General features: G+C 42.2%; 1 protein-coding gene across 11 annotated transcripts in view; it reads right to left on the bottom strand.

The window, feature by feature from the left end:
• The window catches only part of LOC100115865 (mucin-5AC), a 136,576-nt gene that overhangs the window by 45,175 nt on the left and 63,984 nt on the right, over positions 1 to 27,417 (bottom strand). For 8 of the 11 annotated variants that reach the window (XM_031933559.2, XM_031933564.2, XM_031933558.2 and 5 more), the window contains 6 exons: positions 26,953 to 27,207; positions 26,397 to 26,638; positions 23,837 to 24,168; positions 22,675 to 22,740; positions 18,487 to 18,688; positions 196 to 447 (listed from right to left, as the gene is read on the bottom strand). In XM_031933559.2, coding sequence (XP_031789419.1) covers positions 196 to 447; positions 18,487 to 18,688; positions 22,675 to 22,740; positions 23,837 to 24,168; positions 26,397 to 26,638; positions 26,953 to 27,207 — 1,349 coding nt within the window. The remainder of the gene's footprint in view (positions 1 to 195; positions 448 to 18,486; positions 18,689 to 22,674; positions 22,741 to 23,836; positions 24,169 to 26,396; positions 26,639 to 26,952; positions 27,208 to 27,417) is intronic. The other 3 variants (XM_031933562.2, XM_031933563.2, XM_031933560.2) reach the window with 2 other exon arrangements.

Raw genomic sequence — 27,417 nt, forward strand, 5'->3', positions numbered from 1 at the left:
CTAGAATTATAAGAAACGAATCCATCCAAAAAGGCTGATTCCCAATCAAACGCGCAGCCAATCCCCCTGGCGAACATTGAGGCATCTCTCCTTGAAGCTAATAACCCCATACCACGACTCGTCGAGCGTAACGCGACACCTGGCATCATAGCCGCGTGTATAGGTACACATGTAGACACATTGGCGTATACGCACCTCGAGTTGCTGGAGGCGACGCTATTGTTGGAGCGTGAGCGACGGCTCTTGAGGGAGTCACCCCGGTTGACCACCCCCTTGGTGGTGATGCTGAAGTGCCTCAGCCGGTAGTACTCTTCCTCGACGCCGGTATTGGGCATACTGGCGACCCTCGACCTCTGTTGGGGCAGGCATAGGTAGTTGGGCCGACCCGACGCTCGACTGCCCGGTGTCCTCACCGACTGCGACCGGCTGTGGTGCGGACTCCCGTACCTGTGAGACAGAAAAAGAGGGTTGTTGCGATGAGTCACGGGATTTTCTACTGTGGCCTGGGGACTCGTCTCGTCGAGTGTCGGAGGGTTGTATTTATTTTCTTTGCTTTTTCTCTCCACGCTGCTTAATATTTTAATTTTATTCGAGGAAAGAGTTGATTTTAAGTAGAACAAGCCGAGTTTGGTCGGTCAAGCGGGCTGTTCATGCGACGTCAACAACGTTTTAAAATACAGCGAACAACCAATGGTAATTGGATTTCGCAGAATTTTTTTAACGACGTAAAATGTGCGCAGCTCCGTTTGTAATTCGATTAATTAAGCTGGGTGTACGCAGCAATGACCCGTATTTTCCACCCCTAGCTGCCTACACTGGTTTTCCATGCGAATATTATGTAATCGTGATTACATCGACCCTTTCATTAATTATAAAATCGCTGTTATCTTTGCAACATTATTCCACCGCCTACGCATACCATGACGAGTTACATAATTCGACGTATCTCACAAACAGCAACCTAATATCCATCCTCCCGCAAAGCTACTCCATATTATACTCTCAAACAGTGTACCGTCCACTTCCCCGTGTCGCGTAAGTATAGCCAGCTCGGCTTGCAGCCCTCTGTCACACGCACACCTACACTCGGAATAAAGAAATGTCCGTCCTAATGCGGCAGGCACGCAGTTTAATTGCCGAAACAAACTCGAGCTACACAGAGAGCGCAAAGCGAATGAGAGATGCATCGAACGACCGCAAACACACGGGGCGCTAGCCTACTTGGCAACCGTTTCCATAATGCAAGCTTGCGAGGGGTTGTTTCGCGGAACTCACCTGCTATTTTTCGCGGAGCTTCGTAATGTCTTCTTTATTTAAATTACGGGAGGAGGAAGAGAAGGCGGACGGAAGAAAGTAGCCGAGAGAATAATTGGCACAAATGTTTAATTGCACCTGCAAGAAGAATTGTATTTATGGTTTATGTGAGACGGCGGCGGTGGCACACGCGGAAATGGAATTGCTCACTTAGGAGGATTTATTTTTTTTAATTTCCGCTCAAGCGCGCTCATTTTCGTTGTATTTTTTAATTACACGCGCGGCGCGCGCAGGCTCTTTTTCAAATCGCGCCGCGGAATAATATGAATCGCAGCAGTCGTTTGCGCTGCGGATCTTTTTCAATTTACACACGAGAGGGGACATTGCAAGCTCGCGAACAGAGTAGCTTTAATTTGGAAAACATATGAATATAGATGGCTTTCTATTATAGGATAAACTTTGTTTCGGAAAAATCGACTCGACGGCGCTCCTTTTGCATCGACGCAAAATCGAAACAATTCAAAGGTTAATCGAATGCCCAGAAAAACAATGCAGCCCTCGAGTATACACGTTGTTCCGAAAGAGTTACCTTACACGGAAATGCAAAACATAAAGGAACTTGCTCTCCAGGGGAAAAAACAATATGCGCAAAGGTCTCATTGTTAGGCAAGTCGAGCTTTTTTCTTTTCGCGTAACGCGCGCTTCAAAAAGGCCGGCGAGCTTGCAGAGGCAAAAATTTTGCATGAGGCCAAAGGAATGAATGGCTGCGAGCGGCGTCTACAAACAAGGCGAAAAAAAAGTGTAACACACGAGGGCCGTTCGAGAACACACACACACATACATATGCTATGTATACTACTGGAAAAAGCTCTCAAAGCGCCGATGTTGTTTCAAACCGCACATGCGAGCCGGCAAAATGAAGCCAACGTTCGCGTGGGACTCGCTGTTGATTTTTTTGTCCCTTTTCTTTGTCTCGCGCTGCGAGAGCGTGAAAAATTTTACACACGCTATGCTTGTGCGCGCGCAATAGATACTCTTTCGCGGGTTATGGAACAATCGCGCTAAAATCTTGACGTTGAGTCGCTTTGATTCCGGGAGTGCGAAGATCGGATTTTGCTCAGCAGTGAGTTTTTGAGGATGGGCTATATACTGGGGAAAGGATTCTACGCAACTTTGAGGTATCGAGTGAGATTTGAAATTTCGGTGAATGTGAGCACGTGAGTAGAAAATTCTCTTTGTGCGGAAAATTTCTTTATTGCGATTTTGATTTGTCAATATTCGGTACGTTTTAAAGCGTGTTTATTCATTTCACAATTTTATAACGTGTTATAAATACGTGTATGCTATGTTGTTGCGAAATAAATTAAATTGTTATTATTGCGTTACCCACGGTTTCATTTTGGGAGGAAATGTTTTTTATTCGAAATTTGCATTATTATGTCGCAATTTTTTATGACCGAATTACAATCCGTAATAAATTAATTCATCCAAATATTTTCGTAGCATAGGCATGTAGAAAAGAGGCAGTTTTTATTCATAACATTACTTTTTTTGTAAAATATGCGCTGGCTTCCATAATGAAGATGAAGTTACCAGCGCATACCAAAAGCATACTCCTGCCGCCTTCTTAAACCCTTGGTATTTTCACAAAAAAAACAAGACTAAAAATTATGTTTTCTTAACACGTGCACGAAAAAGATCCGTTTCCATGCCTCTAAAGTGAATGGCAAGCTGCTCATTTCGAGCGTGCGGGAGAGAATGGCTATTCCCTCCCGCTACTCATAAACACTCAAAAACACTCAAAAACACTCAAAAATAATCAAATTTTTGAAAATTTTTGAAAAATATTGATATTTTTTGAAAGAGAGTGGTTTACGACTCAAAATGCGCAACTTACCATTCGCTCTATATGCATGAAAAGGGATCTTTACAAGCACTTGCCAAAAAAAGTACAGTGTGATACACGGGGGGGGGGGGGGCGATTTGAGCACGAGTTGGAGTCGAGTGCGCCGAAAGCGCCCGAGACGGAGATGAGTGCTCAAATTTCACCCTCGTTAGAAATCGCCCTTCCCCCCCCCCCCCTAGTTGCACAATATACTATTTCTTTCCTTTTCAAGCTCACTCAAAAAAAAGTAAAACTCGAAAAATAAAAAGATCAACAAGGCGAATCCTCGACTCGATTTTACAGCTCGAGTTATAACTCAAAACAGCATAAGCTCACCTCTCCGTCACGACCATGAGAAGCTCTTCTAGAATACCGCGCCATTTCGAGATTAAAAAAAAAATTCTCGAAAACTACAGCCTCAGCCGTTGCCCTTGCCATCTATTATTCACGGTAAAATCCGCTACACAGCATCGCATCCGAAGTCTGCCAGCGTCGACGTAGAGCAGCTGGCGCGCGCGAGTATGAAAATTCGAGCGGAATCCCGATCATAAAAGCGGAATTCGACATTAGTAAGCAGCCCTGCCATCCGGATATCTCCATATACTCGCGCGCAAGCAACACACGTATCCGCGTGCGTACACGGGAAAGCTTTTACTGGCGCGACCACGTGTATCCGGTCGTAATAGCGGGTTATTACTCAAAAACCGCCTCGCGCAATTTTTTATCGCGTATCAAAATTAATCTCCCGCCGACGCGTCGTGTTTTCAGCGCGCGAAAAATGCGCCCAATTTCATGTAACCGACACTGCGTTTATGGGCCTTCGGAGAAACCGCTCCGAGCGAGACGTACGATCGACGATTCGTTACCGAGTCGTTAGAAATTTTTATGCGGCACCGACTGCAGCGAGCAATATAGGAGGTGAGTGGTCGTTTTGTTTCTGTCTTGCCGCAGCGAACGTGTGGGGATTACATCGGAGAATCGACGGCTGTGGGAATGCCGAGGAGAATAACAATCGTTGTATACGGCTCTTTCTGCTCAGCCGATATGGAGTGCGTCGTTCGAGCGCGATTTTTCAAGGTATTTTCCGAGCGGACGGGTTGAATTTTTCATTGGAAAAATTTACGCCACGATGCGCTGCAATTTTTCCCCTGCCCTCGCTTTGTACCGGTGATAATCTCTGGGGCTGCCGTCGGAATGATAAGCTATCCGACGGTTTACGGCACTTTAAAAAGTCTCCTGCTGATGGTTTACGGCGTAATAAAATCAATATAATCTAAACTTATATCTTCCGAAAATAAATTGCAATTATATACCTTACAGTTTGTAGTTAGTTTCGTAAGAAGCGCGCTGAAGGACGTGTACAGGAGCTTGCAAATATTTAAGGAGCCATCAGGCGGCTGCGGATTTAGGAATTTAACGCTGAGATACAAGATTCGTTAACGGCATTATCATCCTTTTGCGCGAGCGCCCTAAACTTCGCTCTAAACTTATAAGCGTTTAATCCTCGCGAGTTTAATATTCCGCCTCGACGGGATTTCGATATTTTATTATTACACACGACGATAATTCGACTAGTCGTAGGTACACACTTTCCCCGCCCGTATAATCCTCCCGAGTTTTCGAAACTCCTCAGAAAGCGGATACACGTGTTACATTCAAGACGCGCGAGCTGCCTCCTCTCGAAAAGCCATTTCTCAGCCATCACGCCGGTTAATTTCCGATCCCTCTCCCGCGGCGAGATCTGTGTTATACGCAACGATGTATACTCACACAGACAGTTCGGAGATCGTAAAACGCTCGGGTGTGTGGTGTATACTTGGCGGGGAATATAAATAGCCCGGACGAGTTTATTGCGCGTTGCGCGTCCGGATAAAGAATCGCGAAAATATAAATAAACCGTTATGCCGCAGTGTCCCTCTCTCTCGAGAAGGATGTGCAGTATGGAGTCTCGATCGTTTCTCTCCGCAAGCTTCGGGGAGGGGGGGGGGAAAGTCCCTCGACAACACCGGTGACTCGGGGTAGCCGTAAAGGGTCGAAGAGGAAAGAGAGAGAGAGAGAGAGAGAGAGAGAGAGAGAGAGAGAGAGAGAGAGAGAGTTCTTGCACCCCACTACTGTCGTTTCTTCGCTATTCCCTTGACTCGGTCAGACGGTTTAACTACTTCGTCGGGGGCAAGCAGGTCCTGTGCTTCCTATTTCTCGCTTTATCTCGACTCCCAGTTTTCTTTTCCCCCACTCGCTTCTTCTCGCGTCTTGACGCGCTATTGCCTCTATACGTCGCAACGCTGACTTTTTCTATTTTGTGTGTGTGTGAGAGAGAGAGAGAGAGAGAGAGAGAGAGAGAGAGAGAGAGAGAGAGAGAGAGAGAGAGAGAGAGAGAGAGAGAGAGAGAAGGAGTTTCCTTCTCTGCTGCAGGCAGCTAGAGCTTTTCTGGTTTGGTTTTTTGATGTTCGCGAGAGGCGGGCCGAGGCTTATCGTTTGCTTGTGTTGGCATTTTTTGCTTCTTTGGCTGAATGGTTTTTTTTGTTAGCTTCGAGTGTATGCAAGAAAGTCAGGAGATTCGGAAAATGATTCCGGCAATATGAGTCGAAAGTATTCGACGGTTTTGAAAAGCTTTGCAGATTGTTAAAATCTACTCGAAACATTTTGAAAACCACATACTTTAATCTGCAGCAACAGTAATAACGATTAAATCGTCCTCCCATCAACATGAGAAATTCATCATCATCGTGACAAAAACAGAGGTACCCATCAAATGCAAATGGACCACTTCTCGACCCCTCGATCCCGAATCTTCGGCCCGTTTAAATTTTCATTTTTCACCGTCGTAACACTTACCCCCGCTCGCAATTCTTCCTGTCCCCCTCCTTGATCCACCGGCTTATTTTTCTCTCCCCTATACACGTGACACGCCATTGGTCTTGAACAGCGCCTTTGGTCCCCTTTTTTTTCTGTTTTTGACCAAAAAGAAGAAACGACCACGTCATTGAGCGCGACGCGGTAGTTGTCGCGGTACTTAAGGATGACGGATCGTCCTCGCACTGTTGCGGTTTTCTCGCACCCTCGGGTAGCTAACCTTCTTCCTTCCCACCTTCACTTTCCGTTATAGGCTCTTGATCAACGTTCGAGCCGACTATCTCTCTGCGCGGTTCGTATACTTGGGAGCACACTTCCCAGCGACGAGATTCGACGGCCCGTTAATCGACGTGACGTCAATGCCGTTAAACTTTTATCGGCAGTGAATTTATAAGTAGGTGGGCCTACGTGTATTAATCGTTGTTCGGTATATTTCGCTAGGGTTGAATTTAATTTTAATTTGTGAATTCAAGTTTACAGTTCGCTTTGACGTTTTATGCCTAGGAAGCTTTGACATAAATTTAATCAAGCTTGCGAAATACGATTAAAAAACGAAAAAATATCAAGGTACTCTTTTACATATTAATATTTTTATCAGTCTTCTGTCAAAGGGATCAGTGATACTTGTGACGTAAAAGGGATCGTTAGTGATACGTGTATGGGACAAGACTACATTAAGGTTCAAAAATAAACTTAAATAATATTATGACATTATTGAAATCTCCTAACGATCAGGTCCTGGTGTGACCTTCTCTTACAAGTTGTCGCCGAGAACTGACACTCTACTCATTAAACGCCGACGAAAACTCGGGCCCGCTAAAACAAAGACGCTTTCCCGAGGACTACCGAAGGGACTCGAAGCAGTGCGCGCGCTCCTCTATATCTATAGCTATACACACCCAGTCATGTGCCCGCGCGAACGCCTCTCGCCACTCGACTCTCTGGCCTGGCAGTCACAGATCGGCCCTTTAGCCTCTCCGCACTGAAAGTGACTTTCAAAATCCGTGGAGTAAACTCCCTACTGAGGTCGTGGAAGTCTAAGAATGATTATAAAACCACTCCTAACCGTATTGGCCCGAAGCCACGAATCGCCTTGTCGATTCGCGCATATGAGAGCCAAATGACGGAGAAATGTTCGATAAAACTACTAATAGGTAGAATATATTATTGATAAAGAATAAATACGTCGCACTTGCTTTTATCTCTAGCAGCCCTCGGTTACGTCCGGAACAATACGGTATTGCTTCATTTAATTCAAACCAGAGTAGAGAACGTCAGTTCGGAAAAATTCTTTTATGGAATTTGTTCAGTGTAATTAAGACTTTTATTGCATGCCGTAGCCTAAAGAATGGGTTGGCTTAACGAAAAGGCTCATTACCGAGCCATGAAAGAGAAATTTATAGAATTAATAAATGACTTTTTCTGTGGTCTTAAGTTAAGACAATCAAGTTATTTGAAATATGAATTTAGTATCGATCTCTAAATAATTATTTTAAAACCGATAAACTCTGAAGATCTAAAAATTTTTGTTTAAAAGTATATAATCCGTTCTTTTATCCTAATAACATTAACCTCTGAATTTATGATTCTGAGTATTCTGCTTTCCCTATCTCTTTTTCTACCTCCATTACTTTTGATCCAGCTATTTTTTGCATTAAAAAGGACTCCAGGATATGAGATGCACATTCCTCGCTCTTTTTTTCTCATACGTTGTTCCGCAACTTCGTATACACGCGGTGTATGTTTTCTCTGGCAACTTTGAAATATGTTTTCTTCGGAACCTGCACGGAAGCTTTCCGTCCGGTGCCTGGTTTTCAAACTTTATATTTTTTGACATTTGGCAGGGACTTCATTTACTTAAATTAGAGAGACTGGAAAGGACGAAATAAATTCTGGCGCTGTCCGACGTGTTACAAAAAATAAAAAATGCATGTAACGTGGATCAGGATATTATAGTGTGCGTTGGTATAGAAAAACAAATATTTGCATAAGAAAATGTTCATCAAAATTTTACATGTTCTTGGATACTGTTTCTACATACAATATTCTTGGAAAACTAAAGTTCGGGCTGCTATACGCTCGCTGTGTCAAAGCTCGATTTAAGAGACAAATTTTTTTACAATATAGATGAAGATATAGATATGCAAACATTTACTTTTTTAATGGGCACTGAAAAGTATTTACTTAGATTCAAACCAAATCAATTTCTTAAAAAAAATTGTAAAGGCAAAGCTCGATAGCGAACACTTCGCAGGAGAAATCTCATAGACAAGCAGACAAAGAATGAAGGTACTACAAAAAGTCATATAACGATGAATTGACTAATCGCGAACAAAGGACGACAGGTACTGTAGTACCGAGGCGTCAGTAAAGCGGAGCTAAGAATGTATACGACAACTCAAAGGATAAAAACAGAGAGCGAGAAAAATACGAGCCGCAAAATGAAGAGATTTAAGAAAAGCCGCTTCGCAGACTCGTGACCGCGATTCTTCATCTTCTCTCTCGCGAGAAAAAACTCGACGACTTTCTTTATTGCATATTTGGACTGAATAAACGGCCTGATGGGGGGGGGGGGTGAAAGAGTTGCGCTAGTTAAGGTTAAGCGAGGTCAAAAAACTTTCTGAAAAACTTGGGGCATACTAGTCCGAGTCCCGGCTTTGCTACAGTAGAAATTTACATTGCAAAGAGCACCGGAGAGTTTCCTTGGCAAAATAAGAATTTGAAGAAAGAAGAAATGCGAAGACGCGTACTTGCGGCATAGGACAGCGCGAGCTTTTCTCCTAGAGCGAGTTGACCGACGATTCTTAAGGGAAATCCAGTTAAGACACTCGAGGTCAAACGTACGTGATTTACATAAGGTTATTTTTCAAAGTAAAATAGCGAGCTTGTCGTGGACGATAAAGCCGGACGACGAAAGACGAAAGTCTGAGAGGTGTTTTTTTTTCAAAGATTTTTTTCCCGCTCGAGTCACAAAACTATTGAAACGTCACAGTATTGCGGATTCATTTTTAAAGAATAAGCAATGAATGTGTGCATTTGTAATTAGTGTGTTTTTATAAAGTAAATAAATAACGAGTCGGAATGACGCTCGTATCGTTGTATTCTATTGTACCGTAAAATATTTATACAATGTTTGCATATTTATGTATATTTGTTACTATCTCATGACAAATCCGTTTATATTTAAATTTCAAATACACAAAATTATACAGAGAAGCAGTGTACCTATAATTTTTCAAAGAATTTTAAATAAGTTTAGTCGATTGCGAGTAAATCAATCAAATTATATACTTTAAGAAGTTTTTCTTCATCCGTATAAAAAATGTTCGTTTGCATTGCAAAGCCTTCGAATACCGCAGTATACCCAACCAACTTTACCAAGACTTTTTTTCGTAATATTCCATAAAACTTGAGAAAAATTTCCACGAACTCTACGAGGAGATCGGTGCGCAGGCATGCGATACTTTACCAGAACTTTCATATAGATAACATTTACAAACATTCCTGCGCACCTATTCGCCAATGCAATACAACGATTTTCCATATACCCAAGGCATATTAGGCGAGAGGATTTTTCCAAAAAATCGATGAAAAATTCCTAGGGAGATTCATCGAAAAGTTGGAGAAGAATGTTTAGTTCTCTGGGCTTCCAAAACGAAATATTGGCTTTGCCGAACTCGTTTCAATTTACTCGCGGCTGAATAATTCTATACTTTTTGAGCACCGGCTTTCCAAAAGTCCTACTTTACGTTTCGGCATAACTAGCGTAATACCTTTCTTCCTCTAAAAGAAAGAGAGAGAGAGAGAGAGAGAGAGAGAGAGAGAGAGAGAGAGAGAGAGAGAGAGAGAGAGAGAGAGAGAGAGAGAGAGAGAGAGAAGCGAGCGGAACTTCGAAAGCAGCGCGCAGGAGCTTTTCGTGCAACTTTAAATAAAGTACAATTCTGGCTCTTTTTGCTCTACACCCATTTAGCTCCGGCTGGATGTTCGTAACTCAGCCGTAGCGCTCTATCACACGGGAGAGGAAGTAAGAGCTGCGGCTTTGGAAGCGGAGAAACAAATACAGAAAGTGCAGTGGAATCAAGTTCCCGAGCATCGAGCGTATCAGAGCTTTATCCTATTCTTTTCTCGAAATTGGATGAAAATGATTTAATCACTCCTCTTATCGCGTCATCAATTGAATAGTCTTCATCAAACTGTCTCGAAAAGATACGCAAATCTTTTTGTACAGTCACAGACCCGCGCACTTATTAAGCGATATATCTTCCAGAGCACAGTCTCTCAAAGTATAAGAGAGAGATACATTTATCCTCACCGAGACCACACGGAGAGCCCCGGAATAAAGAAAATTAGACTCCTCGAACGGAGAATTACCAGCGCCGAGAGCTTCTCTGGGTTAAAAGACGATGAAGAGAATCGAAAGCTCGGCCTTTTCTAGATTAGAGAAAAGATCGAAGCAAACTTGAGCGCAGCAGTGATTGGCTTCTCCCGAGCATAAACGCGAGCAAGCCGGTACTTCTGTTTCATTGGCGAATGAAATTGAGTGGCCGCGCGGAGACCTTTCTCGCGAAGAAGACGAGGATGTATATGTACAAACGGAGAGTAGACAGAGTCGAAAGCGAAAAAGTAGACGACGGGACTCGAACTCGCGGACCCGAGATCCAGAGGCCTGTGCTTTAACCACTGAGCTAACGTCTACGATGCATTCGGACGCTATGCATCGTAGTACGGCTCGGCGGACTCTTATCGCTGACTCGTCTTCGCTGCTCGCGTTGCAGACGTGTGCGTCTGTGATAGATGAATGCGAATTGGTACGAGCGGCTCCTTATTTTCGAGAGCGCGCGCGATCACTTTATGCGCGCAGTGACGCCAATTTCCAAGTCGAGGAGCCCTCGCGAGTCGGAAGATTGAAAAAGGGAATCGAAGAATGCTATGTATTTTGAGCTGATGAGTTTGAAATGAAATCCTATTTTCGGAGGAAAAGGAGCGGTTAAGTGCTTCTTTGGAAATTGAATCTTCACGAATTTTCTCGAGTTCTCCCGATTTTCCATTTCGATAGACTTGGAACGAGAGCGACCTTGTTTATAACGGATTTTCATTTGACGAATAGGATGGAGTTGATGGAATCGAATATGAAGTTATACGACTTTCATTGATAGCATATTAATGTACCGATCCCAGAATGGATTTAAATATATAGCGTTTTCATAAGATTGTATGTTTTATAATTCAGATTCTACAGCCTCAAGATAGACACCAGTCAATGGCAGGATTAGAATAGCTGCATCTGGAAAAACTTACTTATTTTAAAATTTAGATCAATATTGTGGTATTCACATCAGTATTAAAAATTCTCTAGATACAAATACTATACTCATCGTACGTTTCTAATTAATCCCATTCAATATTTAAATCACGATAAAATAACAAGATCAATAACCTGATGCTAAATACCATTTCAAATACCGCTGATAGCCTCCAACGATCTCATAGCCTCACTTGAATTGTCCTGTTTAGCCGTAAAATGGTAGAAGAAAATATTTCACTCGAAGCGCTCGGTAATTCGGCAGATCCTGCCTCACCTCTACAGTCGTTCGGAAGAGAGAGAGAGAGAGAGAGAGAGAGAGAGAGAGAGAGAGAGAGAGAGAGAGAGAGAGAGAGAGAGAGAGAGAGAGAGAGAGAGAGAGAGAGAGTAAGACGTGCGAAGAAGGATGAGAAAATAAAAGCCAAAGATTTATAGGATTTCACAGCGGCGCATCACTTTTGAAAGTTAAAAGGAATTGCGAGCGCGCTGCGTTCTCTGGCCTGATTTCTCCGCTGGCAAAGGAGGAACACGTTCGAGATTCCCGATCCCCCTCGACTTTCACATTCGAGACGGTATTTTTCTCCCCCTTGAAAAGAGAGCGCGAGAACGTCTACTAGATAAGGCTGCAAAGTGGGAGCAAAAGAGTTTAAACGGCTCGGCATGTTACATCGCTGTGCTGCACGCGATAGCTGAGTGCGTTGGGAGAAACTTTGGGTAGGCGTTTCTACAGAAGTGTGTAGTTTTTGTTCTCGACTTTTTTTCGCTTTTCCTGTTAAGTTGCGATTAATGTATAGTTCTTATTTTTTGTTCGACGAAGTTGATAAACAACTTATATAGATAACTTTATTATATACGTGTATCTGAATTGGGCTGAAAATCGCAAGCTACGGTGCAGCTGGCGTGTAAAGTTTGTTCAGAACTCAGCCTTGGAGTATGACGAAAACAACATAATTATTTTGTGCAGTATACGAAATGAAAACTTTCTATAATGACGCGTTTTTCGCCAAAATAGCAATTTAACTTTTTTTAAAGAAAATTATAAAATTGCACTTGTTGTCATGGTCGAAAACTGCTTTTATTCTACGGCTACTATGTTTTTGAGTTACTCATAATAGTGTATGGTGAATTTTATCTCTATCTAATTACATAAATATTAAAAGTATAATGGTTATTATTATACCTCACTCTAACACCGAGAACCTCAATAGTTGGCTAGAAATTCTCAAGCATAAATCCTCATTAGCTTCACGCGCAGACAAAAAGCGAATTCTATTATCAAGGGATAATTCAACGCTTTTCAAGCTCGCGATTTCCGGTAAGTGAGGAAGCGAATAAAATACTAAGAGAGTAAGCGAACGGGAGATGAAGAGGAGAACACATAAAGAGTGCCGAGGGGTCGGTAGAAGGGCAGAGTTAAGTGAAAGAGAGAAACGTGATAGAAGTAGGTAAATTGGGATGAGCAGCACTGGTATGGTTATAGGGTAGGAATATATTGATCGAAACGGTTAAATACCGACTCGCGTGCAATACGTCTGCTCTCCTTCTCTTTCACGTACGGCTTTATCTTATATAATTCAGCATGGATTATCAGTAGCGAGACGAGCTAGCTGAAATTCGCCAATAGCCCGCAGAACGACAGGAATCGCACATATATGTGCACATACGTGTTGGAGATCAAATGTTGAGTCGAGAGGACCAGAAGAGGGATTGTTTTAGTTTTGAATTGATATTCCATTTCATTTGCAGAGTGTAAAAGCTTTTTGTTGTAAGCTTTATCCAACGAAAAGAATCCTCGTTTCACAATATTGTTTATCAACTTTGGATGGTTTGTCGTAAACAATTTTCGAAGTGCTTTTAGCGAACGCGAGTCACGATGTAGAAATCAAAGTTTATGATAAACACTTATCTTATACGAGGCTTATTTTATGGGAAGTGTTCGCACTCTTTGAGCCATGAATTATTTAGTGCGGAAAAATTGTATGTTAATAGCTTGAATATGTTTACTGATAAATAGGGTCTATTATGCAATAAATACATTCTAAGAAACTAGATTCAGAGTCGTACAAAATTTTAAACCAGGTTGAACCCTACATAAAACTAGAGTAGACAAGATGAAGCCGACTAAATTATTGCAATATAATTCAGGTAAGTGTCCATTCATCACTGGGTCAACGTAGTTAATCTCATAGCTGGCTCGTGCTTTAATAAGGTCATACACATCGCAGTTACGGTTGAACGTTGCCTCTTGGAAAGTGACCGCCTCTGATTAAAAGAATTAGAAACTAAAGGAAGACGTTAAAATAGAGCTGATTCAATCATAATGACAATATTTCGGAATATTCCCCCTTATTCTTCATCCCGTTTCTAACGAATTTATTCGATTCGCGAACTATCGCGTCGCACTAAAATTAGTAAACCAACGTGATAAATGATTTCATTGATCGGCGAACGGAAGTAGAGTACGGACTGTTTTTAGGATAATCATATCTTCTATAAATTAACAGGCAAATGACGCTGTCACATACGCACACGTCTGCAACGCGAGCTGCGAGACGAGTCAGCGATAAGAGTCCGCAAAGCCGTACTACGATGCATAGCATGCGCTTGTATCGTAGACGTTAGCTCAGTGGTTAGAGCTCCCGCTTGTTAATCTCGGGGTCCGCGGTTCAAGCCCGCGTCTATACTCTTTTTCGCTTTCCGACTCGTCTCCTCTCCGTCCGTTACAACGCCAAGTCCCTTTTTATCTCTCTGACATCTTATTTAAATAACTTAAACTCAATATCTATATTTAAAACGTATAATCTCCGTTCTAAAATATCAACAACACATAGCGTTTCAGAACACCGAACGATATTTCATTCCATCGAGTTGCGCAGCTGCAGGTCGAGCGCATAAATTATAGGCATCGGATAATTGTTCGGCGCGCGATTAGCGGTGAGCTTCGTGGGACTCGAGAAGAAATAAAACTGGAGCCGCTGTGTGTGGGTGATCCTGAGATGAACAAAACTGGGCTCTACAGAGTTTGCAGCTTGCGCTATACGTATATCTACCGAGATTAAATCGTAGGAATTAGGACGAAGCAGCTATGAACGGTAAGCTGGAAAAAGAGAGAGGGAAAATGGGTTGGCAAAGTTCGTTTGGCCCTGGCTTTTTGGAGGCCCCGAACGGTTGCTAGATTTCAAAGTCCGATGATTTTCTGAGATCTTTGAAATCGTTATAGGGCTGCAATTAAAGTTCAAGGCTTGGAGGTGAACTGAAAATTATTCTAACTTCGGAAAGAAAGAATGCAGTCGAGTTACCACTATATCCATGCAAGTTGGGTATTATTCTACTGTTATTCAAGACTGTATTAGACTACTTGCGGTGGTTGAAACTTTACTTGTTTTCTTGGAACTTGGAGCTTGGCTTAACAGCTAAAGTTTATCTCATTGAGATCCGTACGGCGCTAGACATAATTTTCAATGAGTATATTTTCGAGCAGGATATAAGTGGATATTGTACGGTAACTGCAGCACGCTTAACGCGAAATAATTTTTCGTTAACAAGTCACTAAGCGCGAACGAATGTAATATTTATAGCGTATAGTTTGGTGTAAAAGGCTAAAAACGTTGGATGTATTTCACGATGCAATAACGCTAAGCTATCTCGTATAAAAGAGCGTCGATAGGAAATTGAAGTACTTTAAAACTTTATACGATGAGATGTCCAATAAGCGGCACTTAAGTATATTATTTAAGCTTACCAAGATCTTTCCTTGACACACAATTTTGACGCAAAGTGTGAAATTTATAAAATAGATTAGTACGATTTTCCACTGAGTGTGTATAATGTTTTAAACTTGGGCTAACCTATTTAACCCTGGGATTTTGCTATTCTTCAGCACACCATCGATATTCAAATTGCCTGATTTCGTGCATGACTCGCGAAATTTTACGTGCGCAGATTTATAAGATTACTTTTATGTCAACATTTTCGTACAAATCGCGCCATTGCCGCATACACCACCACGTAATCTTCTTATAAGAAATATACCATTTTATGCGGACTTATATACAAGACCTATTTACCTCATTTTGCTAACAGATTTTTACGACACTTTAGTATTAAAGATTCATGACACTAACTCTGATACTTTGAAATTATGTATTCATGAGTTTTGATAAACGTTGACGATGAACAACAAAATGAAACATATCGTAGTATCGAAAAGCGTAAACAATGTTGATATATTTTTGGAGGCTTTAGTTATTCTGTCATATTCACTGCGGTGAATGATGGATACTGAATAATTCGCCTGTTATCACTCATTCAAAAGCCAGTCGAAAATATTAACGTTCCAAAGCGTATTCAGGAGCACAAAATAGAGTATATTTGATAAAGAGATAAATACAGAAGAAAACGCTGTCTCGTGTGTGTGTATAAAAAATTGACATGTAGAGCGCAAATACTGACTCGTATATGGCAAAAGCAAGAAAAAAAATGAATGGAGCAGAGTGCATATTGCGGATAAAACGTTGAACGAGACAAACAGCAAACGAGCAAGATTTTTAGCGTAAAACGAAAATATATGGTTATATATAGCGAAATGACGCTATTGTGAACTCTATACTTAGTCGATCGAATTATGAAATTCAGTAAAACGCAATCGCATTTACACCTCCGAGCTTCATTTTTCCATTTGATAAAAACTTTATAAAGAGCGAGCGGTACATTTTGAAGCGTAAAAAATGTGTTTTCATAGACGTAAACCGAGAAAGAGAGAAATGACCGCAGGCCCGTGGCAAGAAGGAGAAAATGATGAATTGAAAAGAGACGGACAGGAGAAGAGCCGAGCTACTTCTGGTCCGGGAAAATGAAACTCAAGACGTGGAAATTGTCCGAAGAGAATGGTTCTTGCCGGACCGGGCTGTATAAGCGCCTTTAACGACACTAACCATTGCCTCGAGGTATATATATATATATATATATATATATATATATATATATATATATATATATATATATATATTTATTTATATATATACACGTTATCTCGCTCAGGCTCGCGTGTACGTGACTCCATTTATCATCTCTTCTGTCTCTCTCTCTCTCTCTCTTTCTCTCTTTCTTTAACTCGTTCTTGTTTCTCGCTTTTCTATGACAAAAAAAAGCTATTGAGGAAATTAGGTGGATCGATGCTGGCGATAGACGTTGTGTGGCGATTTCGTACACGATTATTTTCACTTTTGATTGGAATCGTTGTACATTTACGTGTGAGTCGGTGATGATCGATAAGAGGGACGGCTTGTTTTCGGCGTAAGTAGGCGTTGAAAGGGGTGACGATGAGTGGACGGAGACATCAGAAGCCTTTTGCTTGATGAACGGGAGTTATTAATTTTTCACGTTCACTGGCTGCTATAACACACGCGCATTGCTGAGTGAGTATTAAAAGTTAATTCGCGGCTTGCAGTGTTATCGAAAGCGTTTTTAAACTTTTGGAGCTGATTGATGGTGAAATATTGAGTAGGCGCACTAGTCGATTTAATACTTCATGGAAGCTGATGGAAATGAATATCGCTGAAACCGAGCCGAGAATAGAGTCACGTAATGATTGAATTTTAATATAAATATAAACGTCCAAGAAAAGATCAATTCAAATAAAAAATCAGGTAATTCTCAATCTAAAAGGATTCCGTTCAGCAAGCCTTGAGAGCGAAGTAACGAAAAGTAGAGAAACTATAGGTAAAAAGGGTTTCGTAATCGGTATATAGGTATCAGAGGCTCCTTCTCGACGCTCCCCTCATGCAATCGTCGCTTGTCTCGATAAATTAGCGGAAGCTAGGCGTGGCCTCGACTCCATCCCATGGTGTACAGGCTGCGCGATAATTTTTTTCCCTTTTTCTTCTGCTTCTTCTCTCGGCAGACCCAGTGAAAAAGTCGAGTTAATACCTAGGCTGAATTGTTCTTAAACCCAATGAAGACCTTTTGTACTTTAGCCTCGAGTAAGAGGAGCGCGATCGGTGTAATTTGTTTAACCTCGCTGGTATATAGTATATAGTTTCATTTTATCGTTTATTTAGAAACCTTCGTTTTTCATGCCGTGGATTCTATCGTGGTTATTTTGCACGCGCTTCGGATTTTTGTTTGATGGTTTTAATTTTTCATCGGTCAATGAAAAGCGCTACGGATCATGGATTTGTTTGCGGTATTGATTGTTGACGTTTAGTGCTGAAAAAAAACAACTGTATTTCGAGTCGTTGTTTATTTGAATCTGTAATAAATATGTATGAATTTGAGAGTATCGCTGATTGTTGTTTATTTAAAAAGAAACAAACATTTTGTCGTATTTTACAAATTTATAAAAAAATACACATTTTTTCACAAAAAAACATCCCTCTCCCTTCACTACAAGGACAAAACCCTAAACGCCTTGACCCAATTCCACGAAAGAATGCTCGTAAAAAATATTTTCTTTACTCGAATATGGTCCTCTGCAAACAGCCTGTACGTACACGAAATCGTCGCGCAGTTTTCGGTATCCGCGGCTAAATAGTCGTTTGTTTATGATACGTGTGTATGCACATAAGTAATGGCCCTTGAAATTTGAATAAGGGGACAGAACTGTTTTCAGCTCGAAAACGCAGCTTTGGAAAGTGGAACGCGAATGTTATAATATTTATTCGGTAAAAACGCTAATTCGATTTTCCGCATATCCTCTATATCGTGTATACCGGCCAATATCGAGTAATCTATACTCCAAAATTTATTGGACTACGTTATCCAATTTACGGCTCAAGGACTGGTCGAGTTTAGCCAAGACGGACACCACTCATAGATTGCTTAAGCAAGCAGTTAAATTACCTATCAGCGGGCGAGAGCGCTTGATTAAATTCTTGAGTTTTAAGTTCGTTGCGAGCAATTTACACGAAATTATCAATTATAACGTTTATTATTCTGGATTAAGGGCTGCGTTGTAACGCGCAGCTGGATCGAGTTCATTGTAGTAAAATTAATTACCTCCCGGTAGATACGTATATAAAATTTTGCTGAAATTGAAATTCATGAACCACGCGTAGCAAATACACTGATTAGCATTTCGTTGGGAATATAATATCGATCCGTCTATTAACTGCACAATTCGTTATATCGTTGATTTCAGCGCCTCGTTTCATGGGTACATAAACACCAAAACAATAAAAAGCAAAGCACTCACTTCTTCTCGAACTCGTGGATCTCCTGCAGCGTCAGAGTGTTGGCGACATCGAGCAGCTGCTTCATGTTCTCCTCCCGTCTCCTGGCATCGGCGTCTGCCGTCCTGAGAAGTATCGTCGCCGCGGGTGCATCCAGCGAGAGGGACGGCTGCTGCACGACGATCGTCGCCTGAGCCGTCCTCTTACCTCCGGCTGTGTTGCCACCTTCTCGCGCAGTCGAAAACAGACAGAAGGCAGAAAGGGAAAGGGTGGAAAGGGGTGTTCCTGGTTAGTACGTGCCAGCCTGTTAAAATACGAGAACGCGCGTCCTCGAACTCGAAGATAGAGTCTCTATGTCGGCCTTGCCACTCTTTCTCTTCGCGAGCCGCAGCTGTTCGGCTATACACCGATGTTCTCGCGTGCTGAGAGGCCGTATTATTGCCCCTTATACTATACGTATAGAACGGGATTCCCTCGCGCGATTTTTTTTTCTTTCGATCTTACCCTCAAACTATTGTTGCGATCCTTGAGAGGCTAGCGCGCATCGCGCGCATAGAGTGAGCGGAAAGGCCGACGAGAAAATTCGTGCAGAGTATAATATAATACGTTTATATATATATATATATATATATATATATATATATATATATATATATATATATATATATATATATATGTATATATATAGCTGATATACTTTTGTTATTTACGAGAGTCAACGCTTATATATTTCGTGCTTTGGTGTGCTATCAAAGATTGCGAGCACGCTCAAATGTGTTTAAAGTTTGGTATATATTGCATTTAATTTTTTTTTCATTCTATTATTTGGCATATGGCACTCTTTTTGCGTGAGATTTTTTTTCGTGACACATTCCGTGGTGACATTGCTCCGCTATTCTGAAAATTTTCTTTGCAGACAGTATTTACACGTGTGTTGTTTTAAGAGGAGAAGAACAAGGTTAAATCTCGATGAAATCATTGTGATTTTATAAAAGAGATTTTCATGTTAAATTTCTTATATAGACATGATTGCTCTCTAGATTTAATGCTATACTTTAGCCTCTTAAGTGAAGAAACGTGATTATTGGAGAGAAATAGAAAAGAGCATTGACTAACACAGGTGCACATATGAAACTATCACACTCGTTATTGTAACACAACAGGCACGCAGTGAATAACTTGTATCTATAGCATTCAATGTGCCATCAATTAACTTGATCAATTCCATTATCTTTCACTCTATAGTGAAAACATCAATCCTCGAACATACGCAGTCTTATCGATAGCGCGTGTTATCTGCTTTCAATAGATTATTGCACGAAGAGAGAGAGATAGGAGGGCAGATAATTCTAAAAGGAATTCTGCCTGATTTCGTGCTTTTAGCCAATACATTGTCCAGGCACTTATCTCCTTTCTGTGACCCTGAAATCAACTGGATTCACGTGAACTTTCACGACTGCTTTGTTTCGATTTGTTGTGCCGAGTTGGAAAACAAAATAAATTGGTTTAATAGATCCATTTTATTAAAAAATTAGCTCTGTTTTGTGCCTTAAAAAAGTTGAAAAATCTGGTTAGTTCAAAAAATAAAAATTTTCAGAGATAGAAGAAACATGACACCCGCGCGCACGAGAAACGGTCAAAATATTCATGATTATCATTTTGTTCTTTGATTTCAGCAGATAATAAAAAGTTCGTTTGAAGAATGACTTTGTCTGCTTTACAATGTAAACTTTGCAATTCGCTTAAAAGTCCACTAAGTAGAGAACAAAGCGTGTTAATTTCGTGTGTATTATATACCAATAACTCTTGCAAGCGTATTCCCAATCAGAATGATTATGCTGAATGCATAACAAACGCCTACACAAGCGCGCAACAAAGGAATGCCTTGATTATCGATCCTTTCAAATCGATCCTCTCGTAATTCTCATTCCCAGTACTTTGTAATAAATATTCAAGCCAATTTCATACTGATACACATAGCTTTTTCCTCCTTTTCAAACCGTAACTGCTACAGTCATGTTGGTCAAATGAAAAAAGTCTTCAGACGTGGGCGCGGCGAGCGGTGAAAATCAACGAAAAAAGTAACTCTTTGAAAAGCCGCTGCGCCTAAAAGCTCACGAGCAAAATCCAACCGAATATCTCTCGCGAAAAAAGTCGGAAAAAATCAGACACAGATATGCGCGCATTCGTTGCCTGTCCATATGGCTGACGGCTCTCTCTCTCTTTCTCTCTCTCTCTCTCTCTCTCTTTCTCGAGACTTGGCGTTGAACGCGCGTCGCGACTAAAATAATAGCGTAGAAGAAAAAGCTGGCCCTTTCTCGTTTATCGCTCTGTGCGTGCGCCGGACAACGATGGGAGCCAATTTTTCCGCGTTTCGTTTCTCGCATCGATCACGCGAGAAACGAAAAAAAACGTCATCCCATAGCGCGAATTTCGCGAGGATGAGGAACTTGCGCGTTAACGAAAAAAAAAAAAAAAAATTGGGAACGCGCGCAGGTGCTCGAGTGAAAAATCCGAGGTCAGTTACAGACGCGCGATTCTGAAAAACCGTATAGGACTCAAAGAGCGAAAAGGTCAAACGGAAGTTAATCGACGCTCGAGTAGAGGCTACAAGAGTTTCTCTCGTGCGCGCCGAGAACGCTCGGAAACAAAAAAGAAAGAGGGAGAGAGAGAGAGAGAGGAGAGAGAGAGAGAGAGAGAGAGAGAGAGAGAGAGAGAGAACTGACGTTCGTTCGACGCACTCTTTCAGCGTTTGGAGTGCATGCAGCTGTTAAATCACATCATTCACACATATAGATATATGTAGATATGTATATACTGGCCGGCTTTTACGTTTACGTGTGAGAGTGTACACGTTCGATGCATTCGGAACGCTTGAGCGATGACGATCGTGCGTGATCAAAGGAAAAATCGTGATGCTGCTGCTGATGGCGGCTCGTGTGTGTGCGAATATCGGAGTAGCGAGAGCGAGCCGCGAGCGCATGTGTTTTTCGGGCCAAACAACTGAAAGAGACGTGAATTATTCAGGCGCACGTTTCGACTGTTTCAAAGAATTTGCCGATTCGAGTTGCCGGTGATTACAGGCATTTTTGAATTTCAGCGGATACACATCAGAAGAGTAATCGAATTGAATTATGACGTTCGATTTGCTCTTTGACGAATTTTCGCGGATAATAACGTCGCGGGCTTGATGATCATAACCGGCGTTTATTCATCATCGTAAAGCGCGTCCGACTAAACTCGACAATTTCTACTGATTCTATAAAGTAGTACAAGTCCCACGACAAGGTTCACAGTTCGCTCTCGTATACCCCGCATATAGTCACAATGATGTCGTCGAAAAGCTAACACAGTGCATTGAGCATACAGCGGTAATATATGACAATACCGACGAGAACAAGAAGCTTTGCAGAGCTGCGAGCTGAGCATGTCATGTGTGTGTGTGCGTGTGATATAACGTTATCGTAGTAACCATCCAAAACAAGCTCGAATATATATATATATATATATATATATATATATATATATATACGCATGCGGAAGGCCAAACGTGTTCCGTGTCTATAGGAGCGGCGATGCGCATTCACGTCTCTTTTTGCCTTGTCATCGATACACAATCAACCTCATTCCCGTGTTGTTCGGCTGTATATACATATATATGAACCCTCTGCACGAGGGAACGAGAAGTAGAAGAGCCTGAGCCCATCGCCGCTCGTTTTTCAGCATAGCAACGCAATACACAAAGCTCATACAGATACGTTGCTGTAGTACACGTGTGTTCATGTGTGTGTGTGTGTGCGTGTGTGTGGATTTTTGTCGAGCTGCACGTGTTTACGTGTGAAACTGTGCTCAACGCACGATTAACGCGCGACGCCAAGAGCCCCCCGCCGAAGAGTATGCGAGCGTATATTACTACCATCACGTGTGTTTATGTGCTCAGAGCTTATCTTGCGTGCTGGAGAAGAGCGCGAAAGTATAATGAGAAACGAAAAGCATGTGCCATTTTCTTTACGTGTGTACGTCTCTCGTTCTTTCTTTTTTTTTTGTTGTATCTCTATACATTGTCATCTAAGAGATGCGCGTCTCGGTGCATATAACTGTTTCAGCAGTCGCGCTCTATATCTATATACAGTGTATATGTGGACGGGAGCTTTTTTTCAGACGATTCGCGCTACTTTCGGGGGGCCTCTTAGCGACACTCGTCTATGTACCTATTGCGCAAAACGGGAAAAAGAGCCTGACCCATGAATGAATGGTCGAAACGAGGGGATGAGATTCTGAAAGAAAGAACATCAATTCATTTCCTTATACGATTGCCATTATTTTTTCCTACGCATCTTTTGGCTTTTTTTTTAATACACGTCCATTGTTTTTCTACCCGGTATAGATGTATATATCAAATTAATTTTATAACCGTGTGATTGTTCTAGGTATCCGAATTAGAAAAATTATATCGAGTTTCCGCAGTGCGATATGAATCATACACGACGTGTAACGAATATTTTGTTTTGATCAACGTTTCGATTAATTGAGCAATTGGAAATAGAGTGCGCAAGCGCGGCAGGTTGTTCCAACGACTTTAATTGCTTCCGATTTAACGGATAGCTGTTCATTTCGCAAATTAGTTTTGAAAATGAAATACTCGCTGAATTACGCGCGAATCGATTGATTTGTTTGCGTCGTTTGTTATGCCAATCAGAGGCTTCACTGGCGTGCCGTCCGTACAGACGTATATATATGTATATACGTTTTTATAAACTATCCATATTTACTGAATTTTTCACGCCAAACAAAAATGTGAATAGGCATATGTGCTGATGAATAGATAAACGAAATAATTAAACAGTAATATGTACGTATAGTAATGGACTTTGTATTTTAATTATTACTGTTATTGCTACATCATATTCAGACTCTATTATGAGTAATTCCATGGACGAATGTTCCATAATGGCAATATTATAGAATTAAATATCAACTTAAAATTTCCAAATCCCAGTATAGATTCTTCGTAAATATCGCATTCAATCTTCTCCACGCGATCAGAAAATTATGTAATCCCGTTGTACACACGAGAGACAATCAACACATGGTATTCTAATAATAAGCCACCTTCATTGGAACATTCACTCCAAGAACGATTCATCAAGATTTACTGTCACTTCCATACACATCAGCTATACCATATCAGTAACCGAGTCCGCATTATACCGAAATCGAACAAACGATAAACCCGCTGCTCCAGACAAAAATAGCACAGACCAGCATCGCTGCGAGCGCATATAGATCTAAACGCACGATATGTACGTATGTAGAATATAAAGAAGAAACAACACAAACAGAATCGAAATAAAGTATCATCAAGAGACTCACCGGCGGCTCTACCACCTCGTCCAGCTCTCGTTCCCGGCGCGCTGCTCGGCGTCTGGGGTGTGCACAGCGAGATGTCCAGAGGATTGGTCGTGACGTTGATGTTGGGCTTGGCTGTGGTCCCGGTCGAGCTCGAGGTTGTCGTAGACGTCGGACTCGACTCCGTGGGACTCCTCTCCCCATTTACTTTGGCCAGACAGCCGTTGCTCGGACTCTGACTCGGTCCGTTGGGTATCGATGAGCAGCAGCTGTTTTTCGCCGCGACCAGCGCCAACATCGAGCTGATCTGCTGAGGGTCCGGCTGACCGGCGTCCACTGAACCGCGTACTGGTTGGCTGTGGATTTTCGAACGAAACCGGGGTGAGTGTGTTTATTTTCGCAGGGGTTTGGCGTTTTGTAGCGGTGCTTTCAATCCCACTACTGGGATTATTGAAAGGCTGAGGGATTACGTTGTTTTATTTCTAGGTTTGGGCAACTGCCATGTCGATTCATATAAAAAGTGATGAAGCTCAACCAAGTTTTTCATCTGCTCACAGAAACTGAATGCATAAACTCTACCCGATTAACTAGCTCAACTTGCCTTATAATTAGAATAAAAGCAGACGTATAAAGAGCGAGTGGAAAATATACGAATCCATCAACTCTTAAACGCAGTCGTCAGTTCCACGGAGTGGCGCGTGCTCATTCGGCAATAATCGTTTCCGCTGTTACGCTTGATTCCATTAGCAGATTATGCCGAAAATTCGACGACCTATCCAAACATAAATTCTCCCCAGTCGGTTTCCCGAATCAATAGAGGAATATCTTCGGCTGCAAACAACCCGGCGCGCGATAACCCGCAAGTATGAGAGGGTAAAAATTGAAATTCCCGGCTTTAATCCTCGGGAGTTGGAAAAAATTCGGCTGAATTATACAGGCGTAGTGATTCGGCGCTTCTCGCTGTATAGTCTGAAAAACGAATTTCCGCGTCTTAAGAGGATCCGAGAGCGAATTGTAGGTATATATATACACACACACACACACATTTCGGCGAGAGTAGTACAATGAGCGCAGCGGCATTTTGACAGATCGTCACCTACTTCTTTCGCGGCTGAAAAGGCGAATTTATCGATTGAGGCCGTGCGCGCGGCTGCGGGAGGAAGATGGAAGCCGTGTTCGAGTCAAGAAAGCGCGACGTGAACTCGTCACCCCCCGAGAGCCGAGTCTTCCTTTTCTTCGTCTGGTGCTCTTATATTTTGCTGCCTCTGCTTTCCAGGCGGGTTTATGGGCTTTCCTGATACGGAGGTGCGGCGCACGCGCGGCATATCTCGATGCTTTATGTAGCTTATAATAAATATCCATATGAGTGTAAAAAGACGGTAAGATGGGCGGTATATTTTTAAAGTAATTGATGTATGAGGATGGATTTGATTCTTCTCGTTTACTCCATGTCCCATAAATGACGAAAAGCTATGAGTAAATAATTAATCTTGAAAATAAAGCGTTAAAAGAGCTTATTTAACGTACTTTGGAAAAATATAAAAAGAATTTTTCATATATTTACTAATTCAAAACTCTGTTCCGTAACTTATTCACATTTGTTTCAGTAACTTCACCGAGACGCGCCTCAACACTACGATCTATCTCGATTGAAATGCATAGATTTTTTACAATCCCTTCTTTCGAAATGGACAACTTTTATTGTTGAGACATCGTGCCCGCAGCGTAAAAGAAAACAGTTTTTGGTTTGTTGGAGCGAACGTCCATAAAAATATCCATCCATAAAAAACTACGCTATGTCCGCCTAGAGAAAGTGCGTCAAAGGAACGCAGTAACGGAAACAACATCGAAAAAGGTTCTAAAAAATTTACAACAATACATCGCGTAACATAATCGAATTTTCAAAAAACCTTTCAGGAATACTTCCCAACGGACCTCAGCTCGCTTCGAACGGCTAAAATTTCGCGAAACTCTCGATACGTCACTTATATAACGTATAGAGAGACAATTATTTAACAAGGTTATTTCATATCTTTTGATGCCGCGCGGGTATTCGAAATATTTTTACGGCTCCATCCGAAGAAAAAGATTCCGCTCACAGAAGTCCTACGCACTCGCACACATACACACACATAGCTGGCAATCCAGTTTCTCTCCTTTTCCTCGGCGTTTTTGTCCTTTCCGACTACTAGCCTGAGGGTAAGCTCGGGGCAAAGCCAAGTCAACGAAATTATATACGAAAAATAAAGCGAAGTCGTATTCGGCAGAGAAAGAGAAGGAGAAAGAGGAAAAATTCGAGGACCGAGCTGCGATGACGATGATACGAACTCCAGCGCCTCGGGTTACGCGCCGTTGTCCCTACGACGCTTTTCCCCATTCTTTCTGCTACATAATACGCTGGGAATTTTCCCGATCCCCGGATTTTCTTCCTCATGCATTTTTTCGCTCTCCATTTCTCTCATTCAAATTTTTATTTCTCTCGGCTTTTCTTCCACACTGCACACTACCTTATCTCCGCAGCTCATCGTTTATCGTATGAAAAACAACGCAATCTCCTCGAAACATTTGAATCGCCGTCTCTCACCTGAAGAAGTCGGCAGTCCTGAGGTCGGGCAGAGCAGGTTTTATCCTCTGGTCGCAGAACGTGAATCTGGATTCCTGATGCGAACCGACCAACGGCGTGGGTGGAGGTGCCCCGGGACTGTCGGTGCCTCCGGAGCCGCCGAAATTCGTCGTCGACGTCGTGGAAGATGACGAGCTACCGTTGCCGTGGCCGTTTTGCAGTATCACCGTCGTTGGGTTCGTCGACGGGACGTGGTTCATCACCTGTGCGGGTAAAATCGGGGGATTTTTCGTTTATCGTATGCTGACTGCACTATTTTATCGATATTAATTGAATTTTCCGTAAATAATAAAATTGCGACACGCATAATACAGGCGGGAGATTGGATCCGTTTGATTAAATTCTGTTCGAGAGTGCAGGCCGTAACGAATTTACATTATACAGCATCGCACGAGAATCAATACACGACGCATATATCCCGTACGCGCAGCAATTCGATGCCATTAAATTTAATTCCGGCAAAAATCGAACAAAAATCGCGCAAGATTCCATAACTTTCGAAACGATCCCCTCTCACCCCTTTAGTCACCTGCGAGTTGGGCAGTCCATTCTCGTTCGTCCTTGGAGGCGACGGCTGTTGCTGCTGCTGCGGCGACGTCGAGGTCACGACGACGGAGACCTGAGCGGTCACCGTAACCGAAACGCCTCCATTACTGTGCTGGTGGTGCGTCGAATGTGCCGTAGTGTCGTTTACGGGCGGCGGCGAAAGCTCCGGCAGCACGTCTATCAGGTCCAGACTGTCGTCGTGCTGTTCGCCGTCCGTCGTCGTCACCTGCACATACGGCCGGCAAAGCTCGGGATTAAGCCACTGCTGCTATCGGAGACTTTGCGGTACAGGGTGTAGGTGCGCTTTGTAGAGGCGAGCTTTGCGGTTCCCGCTACTGGACGAGCAGAAGTGACGGCTCGACTGGGAGGGTGATGTGTCCGTTTGCGGTCGATTTAGGGATTTTTGTCCAGGGGGGGTTTTTTAATCTCAACGGAA

The sequence above is a fragment of the Nasonia vitripennis genome, chromosome 1 (assembly GCF_009193385.2).
Source record: "Nasonia vitripennis strain AsymCx chromosome 1, Nvit_psr_1.1, whole genome shotgun sequence".
Taxonomy (NCBI): domain Eukaryota; kingdom Metazoa; phylum Arthropoda; class Insecta; order Hymenoptera; family Pteromalidae; genus Nasonia; species Nasonia vitripennis.